Here is a 26,157-nt window from a genome sequence, read left to right on the forward strand (position 1 = left end):
GGGAATGTATCATAATTTATTTTTTGAGCTTATGTTTGACAAATTTGATAAACCAATAAAGAAAGTGTGTAAAAGAGACATAGTCTGTGGTGTTTATATTTAGGAGTAATCCCAGAAGAAACAAATCTGATTCTCTACATAAGATATTAGCCAGTTGTGTTTTGAAACCATAGCCACAGCTAGCTTCAGCTCTGAGGCAGTCCTTGTACATGTGGTAGTAAGGTCTGCAGTACTGGGCCAACAGCCAGTTCAACATTTGTGTCTGTGGGTATGGACCACAGACCTGCAGGCTCCTTCACACCAGCAGATGACTGGGACACCTGTGTGCAAGAGGACTCAAACACTGGGCTCAGCAGCCAGGACTGTGAAAAAAGGAGCACTTCCAGAAACAGGAGAGTAGAATGACTGTGTAGCAAAAACACTTTCACAGTAGTGTGGGGACAAAGACATTATAAATCACCACTGCTGCTCTGCATGTGAGTCAGAACAAGGGACCACTTGTGCTTGCAGTGACACCAAAATGACCTTTAGATGGATAAAAAAAATGTTTTAAAAGTAAGTCTTGTGCTTAGTGGTATATGTAATTTTATGTAAAACTGAACTAAAAGGTTGGACCTGTTACTACATACATAAAATTCCATGCTGGGAAAAAGCACAGTAATAATAAAAAAGACATTGGTTAATCCAAAATGCAAGTATTCACCAGTTCATGTTACAAACTTGTATGTTGGCTTTTTCATTCAGGTAGTAAAATTAATCTATGTAATATAATGTAATGTCAAATCCACAATGTTGTAACCAAGAGTGTTTAACTGTACCATCACATGCAGCAATGTCACTTTATAGTACAATATTATAATATTTTAAAGAACCAAGACTTGCACAATATTATTTTAGCAGAACACCTGCATGACCCCTGTGCTCCAAGGTAGGGTTAGGGTCATTGTTAACCCAAGGTAGGGTTAGGCTCCAGGTTAACCCAAGGTAGGGTTAGGGTCAGGATTAAACCAAGATAGGGTTAGGATCATTGTTAACCCAATGTAGGGTTAGGGTCAGGGTTAACCCAAGGTAGGGTTAGGGTCATTGTTAACCCAAGGTATGGGCAAATCTTGTATCAGGGTTATGTTAGGGTGAGAGTTAGGGTTAATCCAAGTTAGCATTATGGTTAGGGTTAGAGTTAGGGTTAAGGTTAGGGTTAGCGTTAAACGAAGTAGGGATTCATCTTGGACTACTGCTCCAAGGCTCTGGTAAGGAACATTATCACCGAAGATGTGACCAGGTCTTTAAGTCCATCACTGAGGTCATCAGAAACACCCACAGTACCATCAGGAAACTTGAGTTTGTCAAGGAGGGAGAGCAGCCTAAGAAAAGAGCCAAGAACAGCTCTGTTAGGTTACTTTCCACACCAAAGACTGGATGATGACAATCAAACTGGACCATTATCCAGGCCTTGCTGAGGCCAGTCATCATCTTATTAGAGTCAAAGGGGCCTTGGGAGAATCAGATGGAAGAGGACAAAGTACCAGGAGCTGGTGGAGGATTATTATAGGATTGCGTGGAGGACCAGGTGCATGCCAGTAGAAGTGGGCAGATGGGAGTCAAGGTTAACCCTAACCCTGTCAGGGACAGATTTCCAGTGTGTTAGTGTAGTGCTAGTGTAGCTTTAGTGTGTGTTAGTGTGTGAGTGAGGGGACTGTTCTCTTTGCTCAACTCTTGGTACTGCAGAGTTTTAGAATATGAATGGGAGTTGCTGTATTATAAATGTGTTGTAAATGTGTTATAAATTATGTGCCCAGACTTTGTTTGCCCTTTTTGTATCTTTATTATTAATGGATATTTGCCTAATTCTGCCCTGCATGTATCATTTTTAGTTTTCCTGTGCACCTTTAAACTAGTTTTATAGAACTCTGCATGCAGGATATCAATTGGTTGTTTGTCCCATTTGTTGAGTTCCTGATTTGTAAGCGGCCCAACACCTCTCAGCCATACAGGGCAATCGGTTCAAGTACAGATTCAAATATTTTTAGCAAATATTCATTGTAATTTCTACTGACATGGGTTATGCCATAAAAAGCCCTGCTTGCTTTTCCTTCCAGTTTATTCACTGTGAAGTTCAAATGTCCAGAACTCATTTAGATCCCTAAATAATTGTAATTATTTGAATGTTCAGTATTGTTCGTACCAAATGTAAATGTGTGTTTTGATTCGTGAGATCTGCATCCTTTCTGAAATATCACAACATTAGACATTTTAGGTTCACTGCCAGGGTCCGGGTCTGTCAGTACTGCTCCAGCAGGTCCAGGTCTGTCAGTACTGCTCCAGCAGGTCCAGGGTCCAGGTCTGTCAGTACTGCTCCAGCAGGTCCAGGGTCCAAGTCTGTCAGTACTGCTCCAGCAGGTCCAGGTTCTGTTGTAGACCCTGTGCAGTTGGGGACAGAAGAACCAGGTTGTCTGTGTAGAGCAAGAATTGAATCACTTAGTCATACAGAGTGAATTCAGGAGCTGTAGATTCTTCTATTATTTTTGACAATTCATTAATATAGATATTAAAATGCGATGGGCTTAGGCAGCAGCCTTGTCTCACTCCACATTCCTGAGAGGAAATTCGTAAATGGCCAGTTTTTATTCCACACCTATTTCCTCTGTACATTGTCTTATGGAGATCATGTTTTACCCCCTACATCACTTCCTATATTTTTTAAATAAACATTGGTGCCTGGAATGGAATGGAATCAAATGCCTTTTAAAGTCTATAAAGTATGCAAATATTTTGCTTTTATTTTGTACGACATATTTATCAATAAGGGTGTATGGGGTATCTTTCTCTGACGTGTTGAGGGTGGTGAGTGGACCGGAAGTAGATAACTTGTTGCTAGACGCGTTGCTATGGTGCGTGTGCGACAGGTAGTACTATAAGGAAGGTAGACTTTATTCGACAGGGTTAGATTAGAGAGGTCGACTTTATTCGACAGGTTAGGGTTAGATTAGAGAGGTCGACTTTATTCTCTTTACAAAAAATGTTTACGTGATGTATACAGCGATTAGTCTACATCACACAACCAGGTAACATTTACAAATGAAGGCGCAGCTGATAAATGGCTATTAAACAGATCTAGCTCGATCTTAACATACCTGGCTATTCTTGCCAAGGTAAAATCTCCGAGGAAAGAACGTTCATCAAGAAGAAAGCACATACAACGACAACAAACGCTTAGTAACATACGTGCTCTTTGCGTGCCGTATCTCAGACTCCTGAATAATACTCAGACATAAATGATCTGTTCACTTAAACCAACGAAGCGAGAAACGCCGTAAATGTAGTTTCACGCTGTGCGGAAGGTGTTAAGGAGTCCTTGTATGCGACTTTGGGAATAATAATAATTTAGAAGATTTACGGCGCTTCAAAGTTTTTTTGAGGGTAAGTAAAACTGAAGACTCTGAATAAATAGTTTCTATTTCCCCCCCAAATGCAGCTAGGTAAATGCTCTTTTAGGGAATTTTATTTCATTTAGCGTCATGATCCAGTAGCCTGTAGGCTTAAATACATTCTGACATTGCGCTCCACGTCCATGTGCGTTTTCCTCTCCAAGCATGTATTGGACGTTTTTGTTCAGTGTTGAGAGAAACGCCCAGCTGTGTGAAGTAACGGATCAATCCCATCGTTAGGGTGACAGGTGTATTTAGGACTATTTATTTAGGCAGCCAATTAGCCTTACTTACAGGACGGTGCCATCAGATCCTAGTCAGATAATCTTATTACTCTGCTTGAGGTGTTCCTCACATATAATATACATTTTTAAAAAAGATAACACGGGGGGGAAAAAAAGAATATATAAATTTTATATATATATATATATATATATATATATATATATATATATATATATATATATATATATATATATATATATATATATATATATAAATTCCCCCATGGTCATAAAGTCTATACAGATAATACAGATTTCAATACACTTCATGGACACTTCAAATCTATAATTCTTTGATATTGGTTTTTAATTACTATTTAGAAATTAAGATTTACATGCTTAAAAAGTAATTTAATTGGAGGTTAAGTGGTGTCATGTGATCATAGGGACAAAATGAACATTGCAAAAAAGATGAGCCACCCCTCAGAGCATCACTATCAGCTCTGTGATTAGGCATGTTTAGGCCTTGTTAAGGTGCCACACAAAAGATCATATAGAAGTTAAACTTTATGTATCTTTTCTGACCATACACTAGTGTGAAGCAGCTACACACACCTAAGCACACACACACACACACACACACACACACACACACACACACACACACACACACACACACACACACAAAGGATATTTAACTGATTGTGGCATGTGAGATATATGAAGAAGTATTTCTGACAATTCATTAATATAGATATTAAAAAGCGATGGGCTTAGGCAGCAGCCTTGTCTCACTCCACGTTCCTGAGAGAAAATTCGTTTATGGCCAGTTTTTATTCCACACCTATTTCCTGTGTACATTGTGTTACTGGTGCCTGGAATGGAATGGAAATGCCTTTTAAAGTCTATAAAGTATACATATATTTTGCTTTTATTTTGTATGACATATTTATCAATTAGGGTGTATAGGGTATAATCATTCTCTGATATGTTAAGTGCAGTGAGTGGACCAGAAGTAGATAACGTGTTGCTAGACGCGTTGCTATGGTGTGTGTGCGACAGGTAGTGCTATAAGGGAGGTCAACATTATTCGACAGGGTTAGATTAGAGAGGTCATCTTTATTCTCTATACAAAAAATGTTTACGCGATGTGTACAGCGATTAGTCTAACTGATTGTGACGTGTGAGCAAGTGGGACTTATGAAGAATAGTCAAAGCAATAACAAACAACGGCACATAATCAATGTGATCATCATGACCAACATAGCAGGAAAGCAAAATCTGGACATTTTAGGGATTTTAGAAATCCCATCTGGACACATGCTGCCTACTTCATAGGGATAATGAAGGATGGATGATAAAAGTAGCTATCGATGTAATATGTATCTCTCGTTAGTGTTATAAAAATCTATTCCAAGCCACTTTATGAAACTACCTTGGCCTACAGACTATACACCGGCAATGATTCATTATTGTTTTTGAATAGAGTAATGCAGCCTTGTGTTGGTCTTTTTTAGCGTTCATGAGCCCAAGTTTGTTATCCCTACAATGGAAAAGTATGAGAAGTTGGCTAAGATAGGAGAAGGCTCCTATGGAGTGGTGTTTAAATGCCGCAACAGAGACACAGGTCAGATAGTGGCCATCAAGAAGTTTGTGGAATCTGAGGATGACCCAGTCATCAAGAAGATAGCACTGAGGGAGATCAGAATGTTGAAGGTAAAGACAGAAGCTCTGAAGGTCTCTCTCTGTCTCTCTCTCTGTCTGTCTCTGTCTCTGTCTCTCTCTCTCTCTCTCTGTCTCTCTCTCTCTCTCTCTCTCTCTTTTTTTTAAATAGCTTTCCTGGACTTTATTATTCACAAATTGAGCCATCCTGACAGGATCTACAGCTTTAATTGTGAATCTGATTGAACCCTGTAGCAGCTGAAGCATGTGAACCTGGTCAACCTACTTGAGGTGTTCAGGAGGAAGAGGAGACTGCACCTGGTGTTTGAGTTCTGTGAGCAGACTGTCCTCAATGAAGTGGAAAAGCACCCAAGAGGGTCAGGCTTTCTTCACTTCAGATTTATCTCCTCATTTATTTAACCAGTGGTTTCCTCTTATGGTTGATACATGGATTTATGATGAATAACCTGATGGATCTACATGAAAAAAACACACTTGCATTCTATGTCCTTTTCATTTGGCAGCTTTCTTGGAACTTTCCATGTATTTAATAAGAAAGTTCCCAAAATATTACACAAAACATTACCAGTAAACTAAATGCTTATTTAAGGGACCCACTACACTCACATCTTCTACTCTGTGAAATCTCTAGATCTATTTTCAGGGACTTTGTCCAGATATAATTTAAAATAATATTGCTCAGAAAATCTTGATTATTTGTTAGTAACACGGAGCTTGTGCACCAGAAATCAGTCTTTAGTTCAACTCAGCTTTTGATTTCAGAAAAGTCCACCCTTTGTGTGGTTAAAGGTGGTTTTAGCTGATCCTGTTACTTGATTAATTTGTATGCTCAATAAAGCCAGTGGCTGCCTGACTACATCTGTCTGAACGCCAGCTGTTTTCTCACAGTGACCGAATCTGTCCTTGAAAACAGAGGTGCCTGTTGCTAAGGGAAAGGGGTGCTATGTTGCTGCATCCATGTTTTTTCCATTCTAGCACCACACACACCTTTTAAAAAATAAGAGAACAGAAAGGAATCTGTAACGCTTTCTAGTCATACACCCTTCCTCCTCTTGGATTTTTGTTTTCTGTGTCCCGCAGAGTACCGGAAGCTCAGCTCAGGAGCATCATCTGGCAGACTCTTCAAGCCATCAACTTCTGTCACAAACACAATGTCAGTGGCCACCCTTATTAGAAACCAAACCCAATAAGTAAATTTGAATTTGTTTTGTTAAGACATACATGCAGTATTCTTAAGAAACACCCTTCATTATGTATCTCTTTAGTGCTACTACAAAAGTGCAGAATTGGACTTTTAGCTCCTTTTAATCAACTATACAGTGTATGTGAAAGAGAGGACATTACTAAGCATTTTTCATAGATCGTTTTGGTCTGTCTGCCACCAGGACTGTTTCTGCAATGTAGTTTGTTTGCATTAAGATATTAATATGCAAACTAAATGTCCATATTATGTTCAGAGAACAAACAAACAGCAGGGAACCTCTTAATTCCGGAGAAGTAAAGACACGTATGATGTCATTAGCTGTAAATGTACTCCAGCCCTGGTCGTTTATCTGAAAAAATCTTTATTAGTGCTTAGTTCAAAAATGAGTTCCCTACTCAGTGTTGATCAACTCTAGCACTAACTAAGTGCTTGTTTCAAAAACTCACATCTGAAATCTGATCACAGCTGAAATCTGTTGCAAGCTCTAAAATCTGCTTGTTTCTTTTCAGATCTCATATAACCTTTAGTACTTGTTGCAAATAAGGAGCCTAACAGATGTCCTGTGTATATGTGCTCAAATGTGTCCAACAGCATTCATCGTCAGTGTATTCATCAACAGTGTATTCATCAACAGTGTATTCATCGGGATGTGAAACCAGAAAACATCCTGCTGACCAAGATGGGTGTTGTTAAGCTGTGTGATTTCGGTTTTGCCCGGATCCTCAGTAGGTCATATTTGTTCTCTCTCTCTCTCTTTCTCTCTCTCTCCCTCTATCTCTTTCTGTCTATCTCATCTCTCTCTGCCTCTCTTTTTGTCTCTATCCCTCTCTCTATTTGTGTGTCTCTCTCTCTCTCTTCCTTGTCTCTCTGTCTCCCTCGTTCTCCCTCATTCTCCCTATGCATTTATGAGCCGTTTAGCCAATGACTTATTTATGTTGCCCACCTGTGTCACCTCTCATAAATCAGCTACTGAGGGTGAACCCTAACCCTAATACTCCCAAACCCGGCCAGGCGCTTAGTGCAACCCGAGCTCTGTTTACCTTCCTTCTAAGGTTTCAGTGCGTTGTTACCATAGGCTAAGCATAGTCCATTATGGGCACATCACCTTGTAATGTGTGCATGTATGTGTATTGTGTGTATGCACACTACCACTCAAAGATATGGACACATCTGTCCATATGTATGTTTTTAATAGTAATAAAGGCATTTTAAGCATAATATTCTGAGACAGGTCTTAGCCTATATATGAATTCATTTTCAAAACACATACAAAATTTTAGATGCACCCTCAGCAAATAGTTTTCTTTTAGAAATTTAGTTCCTCACCTTACAAGTGCTCTGCATATGTGAGGATGTCTTCAAGACAAGTATCTTAGGTGGTTGCCTCATGAAGCTGGTTAAGAGATCAAAGTATAGGATAGTTACTAAAGAATCTAAAATCTAAGATATTTGCTTATCACATAATCATGTTATTTCACTGGTTTAATGCCTTCCTTAAATTTTATGTAGAAAATAGTAAAAATAAACATAGAGTAGGTGTGCCCAAACCTTTGACTGGTACTGTATGTACTTGCATGTACTGTGTGCACGATCTGCATGACAGCTGGTCCAGGTGACGACTACACAGACTATGTGGCCACACGGTGGTACCGGGCCCCAGAGCTTTTGGTGGGGGACACGCAGTACGGACCACCCGTGGACATCTGGGCACTGGGCTGCGTCTTTGCTGAGCTTCTGCACGGAAATCCCCTCTGGCCTGGACAGTCTGACGTAGATCAGCTCTACCTCATCCGCAGGACACTGGGTACAGTGTGTGTGTGTGTGTGTGTGTGTGTGTGTGAGTGAGAGAGAGAGATAGACAGAGAGAGAGAACGTTGGCTTAGATAAATAAACAAGGCATTGGGTGAAAGGGGACATTGAAGAACCAATTGATTGACTTACAAGGCTAACCCTGTTAAAACAGTAAAAGGTAAGCTGGAGTGGGAGATGGCGAGAGAGAGAGAGAGAGAGAGAGAGAGATGGAGAGAGATATGGTGAAATTAAACATCTCAACATTTTACAGACACCTGTCTCGTATAAAAGTAAGCATGTTTTTCATCCTCCTCATACAGACAATTTGGTTAGTTTGGTCACGTTGGTTTTACCTCAGCTCAAGAATTTAAGAGCAGTATCTTGTGAAAAAGTCAAATTGGTTTAGGTATTTGAATATCAATTTCAACAATGGTAAATAAGTGGGACACAATGGTGGAAACTTCAAAGAACTATATGTAAAAAAGGTGGGCGATTATATAATCACCTTTAAAAACTTTTGTGTTTTTTCAGACACTGTTCAGACATTCTCCAGAGGCAACAAACGCATATTACCTTTAACTTACAATAAAGGACGGGAGCAGCTGTTCTCTTCTACTAATGCTGAACTCTGCATCTTTATTTCCTATTTAAATGTATAACTTTAAAACTAGCAAACTGGGAATTTAGGAACAACACTGCACTATGAAATGATCACATGCATCCCTCCAACACAGAGCTTGCTGTAATAATAATATTACATCAAAGACAAAAGCTAGCATCAAATATTTCTTTGTTTTCTTAATGGTTAATCTGTGTCTGGTGTAGTTCCAAGACAAACAATGTGATCCTCCTATACAGTATTAGGGTTTAGGGTTAGGGTTAGGGGTTAGGGCTAGGATTAGGGTTTTGTTTTAGGGCTAGGGTTTAGGATACTAGCTCATTTTATGACAGTCAGTAACCACATACGCAATGCTCGGATTTCATCTTAGAGTTTGCTAAATTAATTCGTTTAGGTCATTTTAAACAAATTAACAAAAGTTATTGGTCAGCTAATTCTGTATGTATATTAAGGCCTAATGAGGTCTTTGACATCTCAATTTTAACCTCTGTAGGTGACCTGACCCCTCGACACCAGCAGGTATTCCGTTCCAATGTCTTCTTCAGTGGAGTCAGCATCCCTGAGCCCGACACCATGGTAATGCGCGTGCACACACACACACACACACACACACACACACACACACACACACACACACACACACACACATACACAAAAATACAAACACACACAAAGGATTATGCCAAATATGTGCATATATGCACACACCCACACACACGGAGTGTTTCTGTAACAACAATTCATGTTCATTGATATTTATTCACCCGACCCCCTGCAAATATGTACATTCACACACTGGGCACACACACACACATACAAATGCACATACACACAAATACACACACAAACACAGATGCATACATGCACCACACAAATACACACACACACACACACACACACACACACACACACACACACACACACACACACACACACACACACACACACTCTCTCTCTCAAACAAAAGTACAGGTGAGCTGATAATAAATTGGGTTTGTTGTAGGATCCACTGGAGAGGAGGTTTGGTGGGACTTCCTCACATGCCATTGCTGTATTGAAGGCAAGCTTCATATATGTGGTGTTTGTGTGGTATTCATAAATACACTACTCGGTTCTGTTGACCATTATGCATTTGAAGTACAAAATATGTAAAATGTGTTTGTGTTTGTGTGACTGTGTGCGTGCGTGTGCTCATACCTGTGTGTATAAAGTCCTGTCTTGTGATGGACCCAGCTGGAAGACTGTCATGTGAGGAACTGTTAGAGCTGCCATTCTTCCAGGAAGAAGGCGGGTCAGGGTGGGGCCGGGATGCCGACAGGCCTGGGAGACGCCAGGATAAAGGCACCAGGCGCAGAGTGCCTGCGGTGAGATTCGTTCTCTTCACTGTCCTGTACTCTTTAAGTGAATTCAGGACAGTGGAGAGGCTTTTGCTGTTTTTCTTTGGTCCAAAGATCTGTTAGGGTCTAGGGTTTAGGGTTAGATCTGCTTCCTGTACTGTAGACCACTGGGTTAGGGTTTAGGGTTAGATCTCCCTCCTATACTGTAGACCACTGGGTTAGGGTTTAGGGTTAGATATGCCTCCTGGACAGTAGACCACTGGAGTGTAAGGCTACACATGTGTTCAAAGAGCCATTATGCTAGCATACTTATGTCCCTCTGTCCTCTACTTATTCATGTTAAAATAGTCCCTCAAGCCATGAAATTTCTTATTTTAATATAATCCTTACCAAAATATAAATCCTAAACCTATATGTTTGTTATGGACCTGATTAATTTGCAAATGATAAAATATTAAATGAATATGAGCTATAGTGCTGGGTGAACAGAGCTCACTGGACATAACACTGAGCTTTGATTTAGAAAGACTTTTATTTTGTTATTCCAGGCCCAGTATTTGCCTCAGCTTCCTGGTAACACCCTCTCCCCAGCAGCAGAACAGAAGAACAAGCACAAACCTAAATATGACCATCATCTACCCAACATCCAACCCTGAGGGAGAGAAAGAAACCTCTGAACCGGCAGCGACATGGATGCTTAATATTTTATGTATAGTTATGGGTGTGTGCATGATTTTTTTTTTTATTGTGTGTGTGTGTGTGTGTGTGAGAGAGAGTGAGAGGGAGAGAGAGAGATCTAATCTGTATACATAATGTAGACATGAGGAACATTGTGAGAGTGACAGTGCTGTAGAACTTTAACAAGCTTTAGCTGGTGTCATTTTTGAAGTAACATATGACAATACTCACCTGTCTTTCAGAACTCTCATTCATTCTTCCTATATGTTGCAGACATGAACTGAACGTTATTAATCTGCATAGGCTTTAGTGACCCTAACTGATTTGTTATTAACCACTATGATCTTTAGCTTCTCCAGGGATTTCTGAATGGACCCTTTAAAGTCCCAGCTTGCACATCTGTAGTGCCAAATTAATCAGGTGGTGGTGCACTGCAAATGGCACAGGTCATATTCCTCCCTTCCTAATGCTTACATTGTTCACAGCTATTATTACATAACAGAACATAATATAGTCCAAAACATATAATAATAATGAATGCTAGTATTATTATTATTATTTAATAATACCACTACTAATAACAGCAACAATAGTAATGCTAGTATTAATTAATTATTATTATGTTCTGCAGTGTTCTTATCACCCCATGCTACATCTGCTACTTGCCCCTTTAATGACCCTGTGTCTTTCTACATGTTTCTGTGTCTTTTCCTTGTCTTGACCTGTAATTTCATCACTTACGTGCCATTCAAATGGTAATATGTTACACTATTATGGACATGAACTGAGATTATTAAAACCAGTAACAGAGATAATTAAAAATCAATCATTAAAATAATTGCACCTATTGCTATTTTCATTTAAATGAGATGAAAGCCTAAAATCAGATGCAGTTTATAAATTTATTTTTTTTAAATTATTAATTGTAGTGAAGTAATAAAATAACATCTTGAATTCCTCATTTTCAGTTTACAGAAAGTAAAAAAAGCACTTTTTACTGAATATGTTGAAATAATCACAGTAATGAATTCTAAGAAGTTAATATCATACCTAGACAGAAACTGCATAAGTTTTCTGAAGACTGTATAGCAAAAAAAATATTCTGACACTTGAATACTTTTTGCCTTTTTCGAATGACCTGAATTGGCAGTTGTACAGTAAAAGACATCTTAACTGTACAGGGACACCTTAACTGTAATGGGATACCTTAACTGTACTGGGATACCTTAACTTAACTACTGGGATACCTTTACTGGGATACCTTAACTCTCTATCTACTCATGTATATGTAGTAGGAGAGAGTGAGAGCATCAGGGAACTGGCCGGATGGACAGCACGTTCAACCCAATACCCACAGCTTACTGCCTCAGCTTCTCTGGCTCTGACTTTAAGGTCGTGTGTGTGTGTGTGAGATACACAAGTGAACCCAACTGCACTGAACACTCTCTGATCCAAGCCCCTCTTTAATCTTCATGAACGCTTTGTACAAACCTCTTTACATTTACTAATAATGGCTTGCACATGGAAAGCTAAGTGTAGGATTTGATGTCTTAATCAGGATTATTTCAGATAACAAAAGGTAATATCACTATCAGAATGCTATTCCACGCAGCCTCTCACATCTGGTAGTACAGTATACTTATGAAGATTCAAAACATGCCAAGCATAAGAATTATCTAAATAATCATTCTTATTTATCAGACTCATATATAATATATAAACAAAGTTTAAATGAAAATAAGATATATTAATACTTAATTTTAGGTGGGTGTTTACATATTTAGAATATTTCCTATCACCTTACATATAGAAATATCTGAAAATATTTAACAATTTATGTTTGCTTAAATTTCAGGTAGATGTTTTAATTTTTTCAGGTAGATTGTGTAATTTGTCATTATTAAGCCTGCAGTACTGAGTTTGGTCAGCGGGTGGAGGCAACGAGCTGGTACTTGCGGGGCAGGCTGGCGAAGCCACTGATTTCAGGAGTGGGATCAATGCTGTCTGGGCCACCTGGAGTGCTGAAGGTGAAATGCTGGAGCAGAGACACGATGAAAATAAAGAGCTCCATACGTGCCAGAGACTCCCCCACACATGAGCGCTTACCTGCAGGAGGGGACAGAGGTGGGCCCTGTTAATTAACAGAGCAAAGTGTATGTTGGGGAGTGTGTGGGAGTAGGTGCAAGTCACTAGGGAGGTTGGGGGCGGGGGGGGGGGGGGGGTTGCCTTACTAGTATACATTAGACTGTTTAAGGGTATGTTAGCACTGTGTGAATGTAGTGTTTCACAAGCACTCTGTACTTGTACATCACTGTTGCCAGTTCAAGCCCACCCACTGACAAATTGCCACTGTTGTGTCCACAAGCAAGACCCTTAACCCTCAATTGGTTGAATTGCATTCAGTCATAATTGTAAGTCACTTTGAATAAAAGTGTCAGATGAATGCCATGAATGTAGTATTCTACCATTAACTCTGCAATTCTGAGTTCTGCAATACATCAGACTGTTTAAGGACTTAATGAGAGACTCACCTGCAGAAAAGGGGAGGAAGGCTGGGTTCTTTTTAAAGTTGCCATTCTTATCCAGGAAATGTGTGGGGTTGAATGACCAGGGACTCTCCCAATGTGTCTCATCCCGCAGAACAGAGTGCAGCATGGGAAAAATCACTGTGTCCTGTAGGAATCACACTTGAGGTCACACATGGAGGTCACACACGGAGCTTTTGTTTTCTTTGGTATACTTACAAATGTGTTGGACACAGTATGTGACTGCACTGGGTAGGTATTAATTAGCAGATAGGTAGTTAATAATTAGTAAAGCCAGTCATGCTGTTTGAGTGCTTTGAAAGAATCAACCATAACTTTTACCTTGGGAATGGTGTAACCTCTGAACATGATGTCATGCAGGGCATAATGGGGAACATTAAGTGGCACAAGATCCACATAGCGCTGAACCTCATGAATGACTGCGTCAACGAAGGGGAGGGACTTCCTGTCTTCCATTGAAGGGGACTTGTCTCGTCCAATCACAGTGTCAATCTCTTCCTGCATGTGCTCTAATGAAACAGGATTAAAAAGACATTTGGGTATATAACACATTGTCTCATTTCTCAGGATATTTTGACCTCAGTAAACACTATTCCAGCAACTTACATGTGCATATTCCTGACATTATTGGCACTTTTACAGACTAATTTCTTTCTAGTATTTCTTTAAAAATTACTGAACAGATAACTGAAGTCTTTTTCATTATATATTGAAATCCAACTATCCTTCATTCAGGCCTGGTTCCCACTGACACAGACACATTTAAGCCTGGTTCCCACTGATACCTTACCCTGTATTTGAGGGTACTTGATCAGTAACAACAGAGTGTATCTAACAGTAGTGCTGGTGGTCTCAGTTCCAGCCAGGAACAAATTGAGGATCGTCGCTATCATATTATCATAGTGGAACTCCGTACTGGGACTGTCCTTCTCCTAGAAAAGAGAGTAAAGATAAAAATTAAAGAGTCTGTACAGACTTCACACATTTATTAGACTCAGAAGACAAACAGTCAAATTTCAAATAAAATTTTCTAAAAGTTCTGATCTATTTCATTTTAAATTAAAATTAATTTAAATTTACATAAACTTTTACATCAACCTTTTACATCTCTTGACTCACTGAACTTAAGTGACACTGAACAGAAATTAATCAATGAACAAAGGCGAGTTTCTGAACACAAGTGAGTCTGTGAACAAAAGTGAATTTGATTAGGAGTGAGTCATTGCACAGAAAAGAGGCTATAAAGACAGTGACCAGTCAGTGGCTATAAAGACAGCGACTGGTCAGTGGCTATAATGACAGTAACTGGTTAGTGGTTATAAAGACAGTGAGTGGTCAGTGGCTATAATGACAGTGACTGGTCAGTGGGTATAAAGACAGTGACTGGTCAGTGGCTATAATGACAGTGACTGGTCAGTGGCTATAAAGACTGGTGCAGTAGCATTTGTGCACGAGGCTTTGCCCACCTTCTTGAGTCGAATAAGGAAACAGTCGATGAAGTCTTGGGGGTCACTGGGGTCAAGTGTCTCCATGTGCTTTTGGACTTTGCCCAAAGCAAAGGTCCTGACCTCCTCCACCTCCTCCATAAAGGAGTGGTGATAACCCGGAAGGAGTTTGATCAGTCGTGGGAAGACATTGTACAACTGTGAGATGAGAGGACAAGTTTACTTAAGCTTTACTAGTGTATCAGTGGTTAACTCAGACTGGGAACTGGAGCTGATGGCTGATGAGGTTCCCACTGGTCCCCCTCCTTGTCCTGGTCTCTCACCTGTCCCCATCCACTGCTGGCGAAGCGTAAGACTCCAGAGATGATGTTGAGCAGATGAAGGAAGTTGCTGTCATCATAGCTGAACCGCTGCCCAAACACGAGTGCACAGATCACGTTGGACACAGCCCGGCTCAGGTGGAACGTGGGGTCAAATGGAACACCTGCAGGAAGGAGACATGGTTAAACATCAGAAGTATGAAACAAGCAGTAGTGAACCAGATGAAGCTGCTCACAGCTGGTTTCTCTGAAAGAGTCCAGAAGGTGTTTGCTCTCCTCTTGAATCCACTCCTCCATCCTCTTGCGTCCCATCCCAAAATCTCTCAGCGTAGTGAGAGTGAAACGTCGGAGCTGACGCCAGCGCTCTCCATTACTGATCAAAAGACCTGAGAGAGACAGAGAGGCTTCAAACATTCACCCTGTTAATTGCTGAATCATCTGTGTAATTTTTGGAATATTTGGCTACCTAACCTGACTGAGAACATCATTTAGCAGCTAGTTAATACAGCAGGTCCTATGTCTGACCCTATGTGGGAAACTAATTAACATCCACTTGGCAACACTGCTTTTAACACTATTTTTAAAACATTTTAATCATTCTTACATCTGCAGAAAGTTACTGCAGAGTCTGCTTGGTAAACATGCTTCAATACATGAGAGAGGCCCAGAAAGGCATTGAGAAGAACACTAGAGGAGCCAAACACCGGCTACTGGTGGATAAAACAGTCACTCAAGACTGTAAGACCAGACAGACCAACCTGTGCAGCACCTGGATTGAATAAAGGAAAGCCTGTGATTCAACGTCCCACACATGGACCCTGGAATGCTGGAGGACTCTAGAAGCCTTCATAAAGAACTTGATGGAACTGTGGAAGACTACCCAACATCAGACCTCAGAGTATAGGACTCCATTACAATCAGCCAGCTGGCTTCAAAGTATGGACGTGGTAACAGCAGTGAAGGATTACACCTTACAGTTGACTGTAAAATGGATGGCAGCTCATCCAATACAACTATAGAGTAGGTACAGCTAATATATCACTTTATGAATATAGATATACTATATCTGTGAATACAATGATTACAGTGTAGAGACATGAGACTTATCATAATAGAGACATGAGTCTTACCCTGACAGAGTATTTCACTGTGAGTTATACTGTGTATGACTATGTAAACCAAACTTGAACTTGAACTTGAGTAGAGATATGAGACTTATAATAATATTGACATGAGTCTCACTCTGACAGAGTAGAGATGAGTCTCACTCTGACAGAGTAGAGACATGAGTCTTACCCTGACAGTGAGTGTTACCATAACAGAGTAGAGACATGAGACTTATAATAATAGTGACACGAGTCTCACTCTGATAGAGTAGAGACATGAGTCTTACCCTGACAAAGTAGAGATATGAGTCTCACCCTAACAGAGTAGAGACATGAGTCTTACCCTGACAGTGAGTGTTACCATAACAGAGTAGAGACATGAGACTTACCATAGCCTTTCAAAACTGTCTGAGCAAAAGCAACTGGTGCTCTGCCTATGAAGTCATCCGCCTGGTCTATGAGTGCCTCCTTCACTGTGTCATAGCCCACCAACACAACCACTCGCTGGGGTCCCAAATATACTGTCATGACAGGCCCGTAGATCTTACTCAACTGTTAAAGGACATAAGGACACTTTACCAGCAGGCTCCACAACCTCCTGAACAGTCTCAAGGACCCCTGCATCAGGGTCAGGGGTAGTTCACTTCCTGACCCCTAAAGGACTTTCTAATTCCCTGAAGAGCTGAATCAGGTGTTAGAGATTAAGAAGTGCAGAATGTTTAGAGCATGGCATACTGAGGACAAGCATTAGGAACCACTGCGTTAGAAGCTCTCACAGCATTATCACAGCATAGTCACAGCACTAATCACAGCACCATCACAGGACCATCATAGCACTGTCATAGCGCTGCCACATTAGATCATACCACTTGTGCAATGTTGTGGCCCTCCAGGAATTCGGTGTGACACCCAAACCAGACTGATGTGATTTTTAGGATGTCATGCATTAACTAACCCTAACCCAAGTCGTCAGCAGGTGCTTAAATCAACTTTTTGGCATACTTACATTGAATGCCTAAATTCACGTTTTAATAATAAAAATTGTAATAATGTTAATAATTGTAAAAACTATATATACATTTCATAGTATAGATAGTGTTGTGTGTCTAGTGTCAGGGTCCCACCCTATATGGTCACCCTACACTGACTGCTGATTGGCATCATGTCAGAAGTGGCTTTCATACATTTAAAGATTTCACTGCGAGTTATACTGTGTATGACTATGTATGTAACAAATAAACCAAACTTAAACTTGATTTCTTGGACTAATTGTGTATTTGCACATACCTGCACTAGTCCTACTGCAATAACATCCCTGTAATACACTTCACCTGTCACCAGTGACTACGTCTGGAAAATACATTTCATGTAGGCATAAATACACATGGTTTCTTCTTTACCTTCAGAAAGGTCTTAAATGGGGCACGGTGGTCCAGGGTGAGGACATTGCCAAGTAGAGGCAGAGCACGAGGTCCTGGAGGAAGTTTATAAGCTCTACTTCTCTGTCTGATCACCAATAGCAGAATGGCCAGCAAACCCAGCAAAATAACTGTGCTGGACATTTCCATGACTGGTATTTAAACGTCTCTTTTTCTGAGCTTGTCTTCTTATTCTTGTCCTTGCTTGTTTGCTGACTGTTGTTCCCAGAGGGCTGTTTGGATTTCATCAGTAGTTGGGAGGGAGTTGGAAGAGGAACTGTTCTGTTGGAATGTTTACGGGACAGAGTTCCACTTTATTCAGGGTGCACCTTCACCTCTGTCCTGCATGACTGAGCATGATAAAGCACAAACAAAACACTGTGCTACAGGACTGTGGAGTATTCAAATAGGAAGGCAAACAAATACAGAGTTTGAAATAATGCTTACACAACCTAAACAGTGTGACGCGGGGAGGCTTGGCAGGATGCAAAGAGGAGCCGTATGACATATAAAGACGTTTATTGTTAAACACAAAAGACAACGTGGCGCTTAGGTTATCGCAGAATCAAACAATCACAATATTCACATTTAAACAAAAGACTTATATATTCATACACTAACAGCACACAACAAGGAGCAGGTGTGAATAACAGAGAGGGTGTGGCCATACGGACGGAGGAACGACCACAGACACACACACACACAGGGAGATGTTTGGAAGGAGGGGCTATACCGTTTACTAACCCTATCTCCCTAGGACCCTGCATTCGACACATTGTTAATAAAATAGTAAACAATATAGATTTTAAAATGTTAGCTTCTAGAAATAATATTAGCTTCTAGAAATGTTAGCTTCTAGAAATAATCAATTGTAATTATAATCCTTCCTTGTTGACACATTGATACAAATGGGGAGGGGTTACACAAACTTATTTTGTGTGCAAGCTTAAAGAATGTTAAGGGTGATGAGATATTTACTTGCCCCTGTATCCATGGAACTCTGCTTATCTAGCAGCAGACAGGTTACCTGCTCATCTGAGGGAAATGGACAACAAGAGAGCGGCAACAGGTTGTGGTTATAAAAGGATGTTTGTACTGTGTGTGTACTGTGTGTGTGGCAGAGAGGTGCTCCTTAAAAACGTTACTTGCTGTGTGATCTCACTGTTTAGCTCCCTAATCCGGAATGATTAATAAAAATACCTTTACTCACTCATGTGCTTCCTAAACTGGAGAATAGGTGATCAGTTCTCCAACTTGTTAGCAATGTGTAGTTCAGTGACCCCCAGCACAGCACCTGGTGCTCCCACAGAGCTCTTTAATAGCCGTTATTCTTCAGCCTAAACAATTCACACCACTGTACTGTTTCAAGTTTCAAGTTTGGTTTATTCGTCACATACCAAAAAAAAAAAAAAAAAAAAAAAAAAGTCAAAGCCAGAGAGAACCACACGAGAACCACACGCTGAAGAACATCAAAGTTGCAATTCAAAGACTCTCATAGTCAAATACAGATAGAACTACAATTCACCATCTTCCATCAATGTGCAGTGACCTCAGTAGGAGCATCACACTCTCATTAGTGGGCGACACCTAGGACCTGCAACTTCTAGGACCACAAGCAAAGTTAAGTTGTTGTTGTTGTTTTTTTTTTTCAGCCATCCTGCGGTTCAGCATTTTGGGTTAGGGTTAGGATGAGGGTTAGACTGTTTGGGTTAGGGTTAGGCCATTTGGGTTAGGGTTGTCCATACAAGACTATTGCAAAATGACACTTAAACCATACATGGTTGGTCCATTTTGTAAAAAGGAATACTGACTGAAGTGTTTGTCACAGAATCAAAATGTACCCAATACTGAAGAAATATGAATATACCCACTTAAGGGAAAAATGCAAACTTCAGTTGTTTTAAAAAGAGAACTCTTGTTTCTTCACACCACAGACAACATGTCCAAGCATCTAATTCTACTAGAGACCATTTGCTATCCAGAAAGGCTCTTTCACAAAGGCTCTTTCACAAAGGCTCTTTCACAAAAAACAAAGTGTGTCACATTTACAAGCATACTAGAAGATGTATTTACGTTTGGATCTATTCTATTTTTCTTCAATTTCTTACAGATGTCACAACACACTTTAAACAGTGTGTCGCATATTACATTTTCTACCAATACCAATTATGGACGTATGTCTTACACAATTTTAGTGAACACTTGATATTAACATTATATATACTTTTAACATTACATATACAGCTATCCCTATACAGCTAATCTATAGAAGTAATACATTTTTCATATATCTTTCACGCCTATTACTTAATAAATACATGACTTTTTAAGTTATATTCTGGTTGTTCAGAGAGTTCTCATTTTTGACAATTATTGAGTACATGTATTTTCAATCACATGATTTTGTGGCTTGAAATACTTGTTGCTGGTTAAATGTTTTAAGCCAACATGACTGTGTTTATTGCATCTAACCTTTATAACGTCTAACTTAACATTGAAACTTTTACTGACCTGTCTTCTAGCCACTCATTCTTTATGTTTTAACAGACAACCCTGTTTTATACAAGCATGGCGAGCCAAATATGACTTAAATTACTGAAATAATATTTATAATGGCCTGTGACCTTGTTACACTTATTATTGTAGAATCAGAAGGGAAGCGGGACCCTGGATGCCTTAGTGGACAACAGCTAGAAGGAAAATCCAAACATGTATTCCTTCTTCATCTTCTTTGAGGATTGATAGCACATGATTAGAACTTTTCAAGTGTAAGATGTGGGGACCATCCACCTTGTGTAATAACGAACCTACACAGGAAGGGAGTTTTCAGTATCCAGGTAAGTGGTGATTCCCTCTATTCTATATATACACAAGATAGCAAAGATTCTATTCCAAAATGTGACTTTGAGTGAGTGATTTTATGGAACGTCCACCAGTTTGATGGTTATGTTGATACTGAAGAGAGAGTAACATTATAACATTGTAACATTAAAAAGCCATGACATAATAAACTTCCATAATAAACTGATGTTTTACTTATTAAGACTATTAATGTAAATATTATTTCCCTTTTTAGCAGGTAGTACCCCTTGTTCCTTCACCTACCTATGACAAACAGGTACTATGAATTGGTCATCAATCCAGAGCCAGAAAAAATGTATCCAACACAGAATATGCTAAATAAATGCAAAAAGTTATTTGTAGAGCAGGAAGGAACTGAGATTACAGAGGAACTGAGATTACAGAAGAATGTCTTTCAAGTGAACTAATGACCCTACAGGTGAGGTGTAAACATATACCACACAAAACACTGCATCTACCAGTAAGGGCAACATTAAAGTGAATTTGGCTAAAAATGAAAAAATTTCCATCTGATGTCAGTGATCATCCTGTCACAGGATTGGGATCTGCTGAGCAATTCAACATAGTTATACATTTCATCAGTACAACACACAATACAAGAACAATGCCCTATGACAAACAGAGCTTGTTCCTTGTCTGTGTGAGCAGATCAACTCAGACAGCAGAGGAGTTAGAAAGCGCCATGTTAATAAACCCAGATCTGCCCCCTCCCATAGAACACAATGTCAGAACAGATCACACTCACCTGAATGCTAATATAGACATCTGGTCATTGAGTACTTCACTCTTACACAGCTCTGCTGCTCTTAGTGGTCGTGTGGTATTGCCATTCATGTAATGCATACTGAGTGAGTTTCTGTCAGTTGGTGTCCTGGTGTCTAGACAGGGGTTAGGGTTACCCTAACCCTAAGATAAACCTAACCCTAACCTAACCAAAACCTAACCCTAACCTAAACCTAACCCTAACCTAATCCCAACCCTAACCTAACACTAAAAAAAACCTAACCCTAACCTAACCCTAAAATAAACTTAACCCTAACCTAATCCTAACATAACCATAACCTAAACACAACCCTAATCATAACCTAACCATGAGATAAACCTATCTCTAACCCTAATCCTAACCCTAACCTAACCCTAACCCTAACCCTTAGGTAAATCTACCCGAACCCCAACCTGACTCTAACCCTAAACCTAAACCTAACGCTGAGATAAACCTACCCTAACCCTAACCTAACCCTAAAATAAACCTAACACTAACCTGAACCCAACCTAACCCTAATCCTAACCCTAGCCTAACCCTAAAATAAACCTAACTCTAACCCTAACCTAACCCTAAAATAAACCTACCCTAACCCTAACCTAACCCTAAGATAAACCTAACCATAACCTGACCCTAACCTAACCCCAATCCGAACCCTAACCTGACCCTAAGATAAACCTAACCTGACCCTAACCATAAGATAAACCTACCCTAAATCCAACCTAACCCTAATCTAACCCTAAGATAAACCTAACCCTAAACCTAACCTAACCATAACTCTAATCCAAACCTAACCCTAAACCAAACCTAACCCTAGCCTAACCCTAGCCCTAACCCTTAGATAAACTGAACCATAATCCTAACCCTAACCCTAAAATAAACCAAAACCTAACCTAACCCTAACCTAAACCTAACCCTAACCCTAGCCTAACCCTAGCCCTAACCCTAACCTAACCCTTAGGTAAACTGAACCATAAGCCTAACCCTAACCCTAAGATAAACCTAACCCTAAACCTAACCTAACCCTAACCTAACCCTAACTCTAATCCAAACCCTAACCTAACCCTTACCCTAACCTAACCCTAAAATAAACCAAATCCTAACATTACCCTAACCTAACCCTAAAATAAACCAAATCCTAACATTACCCTAACCCTAACCCTAAAATAAACCAAATCCTAACATTACCCTAATCCTAACCCTAAGCCTAACCTAACCCTAACTCTAATCCAAACCCTAACCTAACCCTAGCCCTAATCCTAACCTAAACCTAACCCTAGCCTAACCATAGCCCTAACACTAACCTAATGCTAAAATAAACCTAACCCTAACCCTAACCCTAACCTAATCCTTAGATAAAGCGAACCATAATACTAACCATAACCCTACACAGGGGTTAGGGTTTATTTTAGCTTTAGGTTAGGGTTAGGGCTAGGGTTAGGTTGGGGTTTGGATTAGAGTTAGCGTTAGGTTAGGTTTAGGGTTAGGTTTATTTTAGGGTTAGGGTTAGGGTTAGGTTAGAGTTAGGGTAGGGTTAGGATTTGGTTTATTAGGTTAGGGTTAGGTTTATTTTAGCATTAGGTTAGGGTTTGGGCTATGGTTAGGCTAGGGTTAGGTTTAGGTTAGGATTAGGGTTAGGGTTAGATTAACCCTAATCTAACCCTAAAATAAACCTAACCCTAAACCAAACCTAACCCTAGCCTAACCCAAGCCCTAACCCTAACCTAACCCTTAGATAAACTGAACCATAATCCTAACCCTAACCCTAAAATAAACCAAAACCTAACCTAACCCTAACCTAATCCTAACCTAAACCTAACCCTAGCCCTAACCCTAACCTAACCCTTAGGTAAACTGAACCATAAGCCTAACCCTAACCCTAAAATAAACCAAAACCTAACCTAACCCTAACCTAATCCTAACCTAAACCTAACCCTAACCTAACCCTTAGGTAAACTGAACCATAAGCCTAACCCTAACCCTAAAATAAACCTAACCCTAAACCTAAAATAAACTTAATCCTAACCCTACCCTAACTCTAACCTAATCCTAACTCTAATCCAAACCCTAACCTAAGCCTAACCTAACCCTAACCCTAACCTAACCCGAAAATAAACCAAATCCTAACATTACCCTAACCCTAACCCTAAGCATAACCTAACCCTAACTCTAATCCAAACCCTAACCTAACCCTAGCCTAACCTTAACCTAATGCTAAAATAAACCTAATCCTAACCCTAACCCTAACCCTAACCTAACCCTAAAATAAACTTAATCATAACCCTACCCTAACTCTAACCTAACCCTAGCTCTAATCAAAACCCTAAACTAACCCTAAAATAAACCAAATTCTAACATTACCCTAACCCTAACCCTAAAATAAACCAAATCCTAACATTACCGTAACCCTAAGCCTAACCTAACCCTAGCCTAACCCTAACCTAATGCTAAAATAAACCTAACCCTAACCCGAACCTAATCCTTAGATAAAGCAAACCATAATACTAACCCTAACCCTACACAGGGATTAGGGTTACCGTAACCCTAATCTAAACCTAAGGAACCTAACCTAAACCAAATCCTAACCCTAAACCTAACCTAACCCTCACCTAACCCTAACTCTAATCGGAACCCTAATCTAATCCTAACCCTAACCTAACCCTAAAATAAACCTAACCCTAACCCTAAAATAAACTTAATCCTAACCCTACCCTAACTCTAACCTAATCCTAACTCTAATCCAAACCCTAACCTAAGACTAATCTAACCCTAACCCTAACCTAATCCTAAAATAAACCAAATCCTAACATTACCCTAACCCTAACCCTAAACCTAACCTAATCCTAACTCTAATCCAAACTCTAACCTAAGACTAATCTAACCCTAACCCTAACCTAATCCTAAAATAAACCAAATCCTAACATTACCCTAACCCTAACCCTAACCTAACCCTAACTCTAATCCAAACCCTAGCCTAACCCTAGCCCTAACCCTAACCTAATGCTAAAATAAACCTAATCCTAACCCTAACCTAACACTAAAATAAACCTAACCCTAACCCTAACCTACCCTAATCTAAACCTAACCTAACCCTAAAATAAACCTAATCCTAACCCTACTCTAATTATAACCTTACCCTAACGTAACCCTAACCTAACCTAACCCTGACAAATCTAACCATAACCTAACCTGAATCCTAACCCTAACCCTAACCTAACGCTAAAATAAACCTAACCCTTAGATGAGCCAAACCATAATACTAACCCTAACCCTACACAGGGGTTAGGGTTAACCTAACCCTAATTTAAACTAATTAATCTAACCTAATCCTATCCCTAACTTAAACTAACCCTAAAATAAATCTAATCCTAACCCTAACCTAAACCTAACATAACCCTAAATTAACCCTAACCCTAACCTAACCCTAAAAGAAACCTAACTCTAACCCTAATCCTCTCTAATCAGAACCCTAACCTAATCCTAACCCTAACCTAACCCTAAAATAAACCTAATCCTAACCCTACCCTAACTCTAACCTAACCCTAGCTCTAATCCAAACCCTAACCTAACCCAAATTCTAACATTACCCTAACTCTAACCCTAAAATAAACCAAATCCTAACATTACCCTAACCCTAAGACTAACCTAACCCTAGCCTAACCCTAACCTAATGCTAAAATAAACCCTAAAATAAACCTAACCCTAAACCTTAACCCCAACCTAACTCCAAAATAAACCTAACCCTAACCTAACCCTAACCTAAATCTAACCCTAACCTAACCTAAACCTAATACTAACCTAAACCTAATCCTAATCCTAACCTAACCCTGCCATTCTGCCCATTCCACTCTGAACTGCCTTACACCCTTAACCCCTCCCTCCTTCGTAGAGTAAAACCATTTATCCAAGATGAGTAGGTACACAGGGTCATATGCATAAAACTTGACCGTAACCATACTGTGTGGTGCAAAATGTTTGACATGATATTAATTCCTAAAGTCACCAGGGTAATATTTACTGTGCTGGTATTATTCAACTTATTCCTGCAGTAAATTCATTTGTGCCCAAGGTGATAATCAATTAAAATTTAAATATAATTGAGTCCAAACATATGTAAGACTCTCATTTAGCAGGAAGTGGCTGTTACGCCATGTATCACCAGGTTCTACCTGACTGTGACGCTGTCTCTTTGACACAGCTTGATACAACGTGAATGATTCCTCTGGCACAATATAACACCACCTAAAAACATCCTAAAACACAGACAACCAGACACACAGAAAGAAAGAGCAAAAGAAGTGGAGTTTGATATATACATTTAGCAAAGCTTGTTTATAACATCATAAGCAAAATGGGTTACATTAAAACAAGAGTAGAATATTTCAGGAAAAAAATGTTATGTTAATAAATGTTATGTCAAATGTTATGTTAAATAAGTGTTATGTTAAATAAATGTTATGCTATGATGCATTTGTTGTATTGACAAGGTTTGTCCTTTTTAAAGGAAGGACATGCAGAAAATCATATTAATTTCCTTTTGATTTTAACTTAAATGCCACTAATTCACATATTTGTTTCTCCCTGTCTGTAAGAACAAGTAGTTCAACAAGTATGTAACAGATCTGTCAATAAATTAATTAACTAATGTTACGACCCTGCCTAGGCAGTGAGGTCACAACAGCACTTTGAAAAGACTGGTAGCAGGATGGTAGGTGGAATGATTTATCACTGGACTA

At 39.6% G+C, this 26,157-nt stretch overlaps 2 protein-coding genes across 9 annotated transcripts; one reads left to right on the top strand and one right to left on the bottom strand.

Annotated features, from left to right (window-relative positions):
* Nucleotides 1-2,080: 2,080 nt before the first annotated feature.
* cyp2y3 (cytochrome P450, family 2, subfamily Y, polypeptide 3) lies at nt 2,081-18,106 on the bottom strand. Of its 7 annotated transcripts, none has more exons than XM_081723819.1 (13): nt 17,779-18,106; nt 16,768-16,930; nt 15,509-15,658; nt 15,276-15,436; nt 14,974-15,150; nt 14,298-14,439; nt 13,829-14,016; nt 13,493-13,634; nt 10,144-13,067; nt 8,912-9,505; nt 8,085-8,336; nt 7,863-7,929; nt 2,081-2,418 (listed from the first exon to the last, which is right to left on the bottom strand). In XM_081723819.1, the coding sequence occupies exons 1-9, from the start codon at nt 17,944-17,946 to the stop codon at nt 12,886-12,888; spliced, it is 1,473 nt and encodes a 490-aa protein (XP_081579945.1). In that variant the 5' UTR covers nt 17,947-18,106; the 3' UTR covers nt 2,081-2,418; nt 7,863-7,929; nt 8,085-8,336; nt 8,912-9,505; nt 10,144-12,885. The 7 variants fall into 7 exon arrangements, with proteins under 7 accessions (XP_081579945.1, XP_081579944.1, XP_081579948.1 ...); XM_081723818.1 differs by having other exon boundaries at nt 9,432-9,505; nt 17,779-18,097; XM_081723822.1 differs by having other exon boundaries at nt 2,081-2,450; nt 17,779-18,097.
* On the top strand, nt 2,482-11,078 carry LOC113590493 (cyclin-dependent kinase-like 1). 2 transcript variants are annotated; one of them, XM_027030647.3, is made up of 10 exons: nt 2,482-3,417; nt 5,167-5,365; nt 5,567-5,688; nt 6,413-6,485; nt 7,171-7,261; nt 8,140-8,340; nt 9,440-9,522; nt 9,950-10,006; nt 10,158-10,310; nt 10,832-11,078. In XM_027030647.3, exons 2-10 carry the CDS (start codon nt 5,198-5,200, stop codon nt 10,937-10,939), a joined length of 1,056 nt encoding a protein of 351 aa, XP_026886448.2. In that variant the 5' UTR covers nt 2,482-3,417; nt 5,167-5,197; the 3' UTR covers nt 10,940-11,078. The 2 variants fall into 2 exon arrangements, with proteins under 2 accessions (XP_026886448.2, XP_081579951.1); XM_081723825.1 differs by lacking the exon at nt 2,482-3,417 and having other exon boundaries at nt 3,966-5,365.
* Nucleotides 18,107-26,157: the final 8,051 nt, after the last annotated feature.

Source organism: Electrophorus electricus, chromosome 11, assembly GCF_041902795.1.
Source record: "Electrophorus electricus isolate QZ-2024a chromosome 11, ASM4190279v1, whole genome shotgun sequence".
Taxonomy (NCBI): Eukaryota; Metazoa; Chordata; class Actinopteri; order Gymnotiformes; family Gymnotidae; genus Electrophorus; species Electrophorus electricus.

Coding starts and splice junctions, on each gene's coding strand:
- LOC113590493 (XM_027030647.3), top strand. CDS start 5,198: ATGGAAAAGTATGAGAAGTTGGCTAAGATAGGAGAAGGCTCCTATGGA. Junction 6,486..7,170: donor ACTTCTGTCACAAACACAAT/GTCAGTGGCCAC, acceptor ATTCATCAACAG/TGTATTCATCGGGATGTGAA. Junction 10,311..10,831: donor CCAGGCGCAGAGTGCCTGCG/GTGAGATTCGTT, acceptor TTGTTATTCCAG/GCCCAGTATTTGCCTCAGCT.
- cyp2y3 (XM_081723819.1), bottom strand. CDS start 17,946: ATGGAAATGTCCAGCACAGTTATTTTGCTGGGTTTGCTGGCCATTCTG. Junction 16,931..17,778: donor CATTTAAGACCTTTCTGAAG/GTAAAGAAGAAA, acceptor GTCCTTTAACAG/TTGAGTAAGATCTACGGGCC. Junction 14,017..14,297: donor CAAGTACCCTCAAATACAGG/GTAAGGTATCAG, acceptor CTGTTTCATTAG/AGCACATGCAGGAAGAGATT.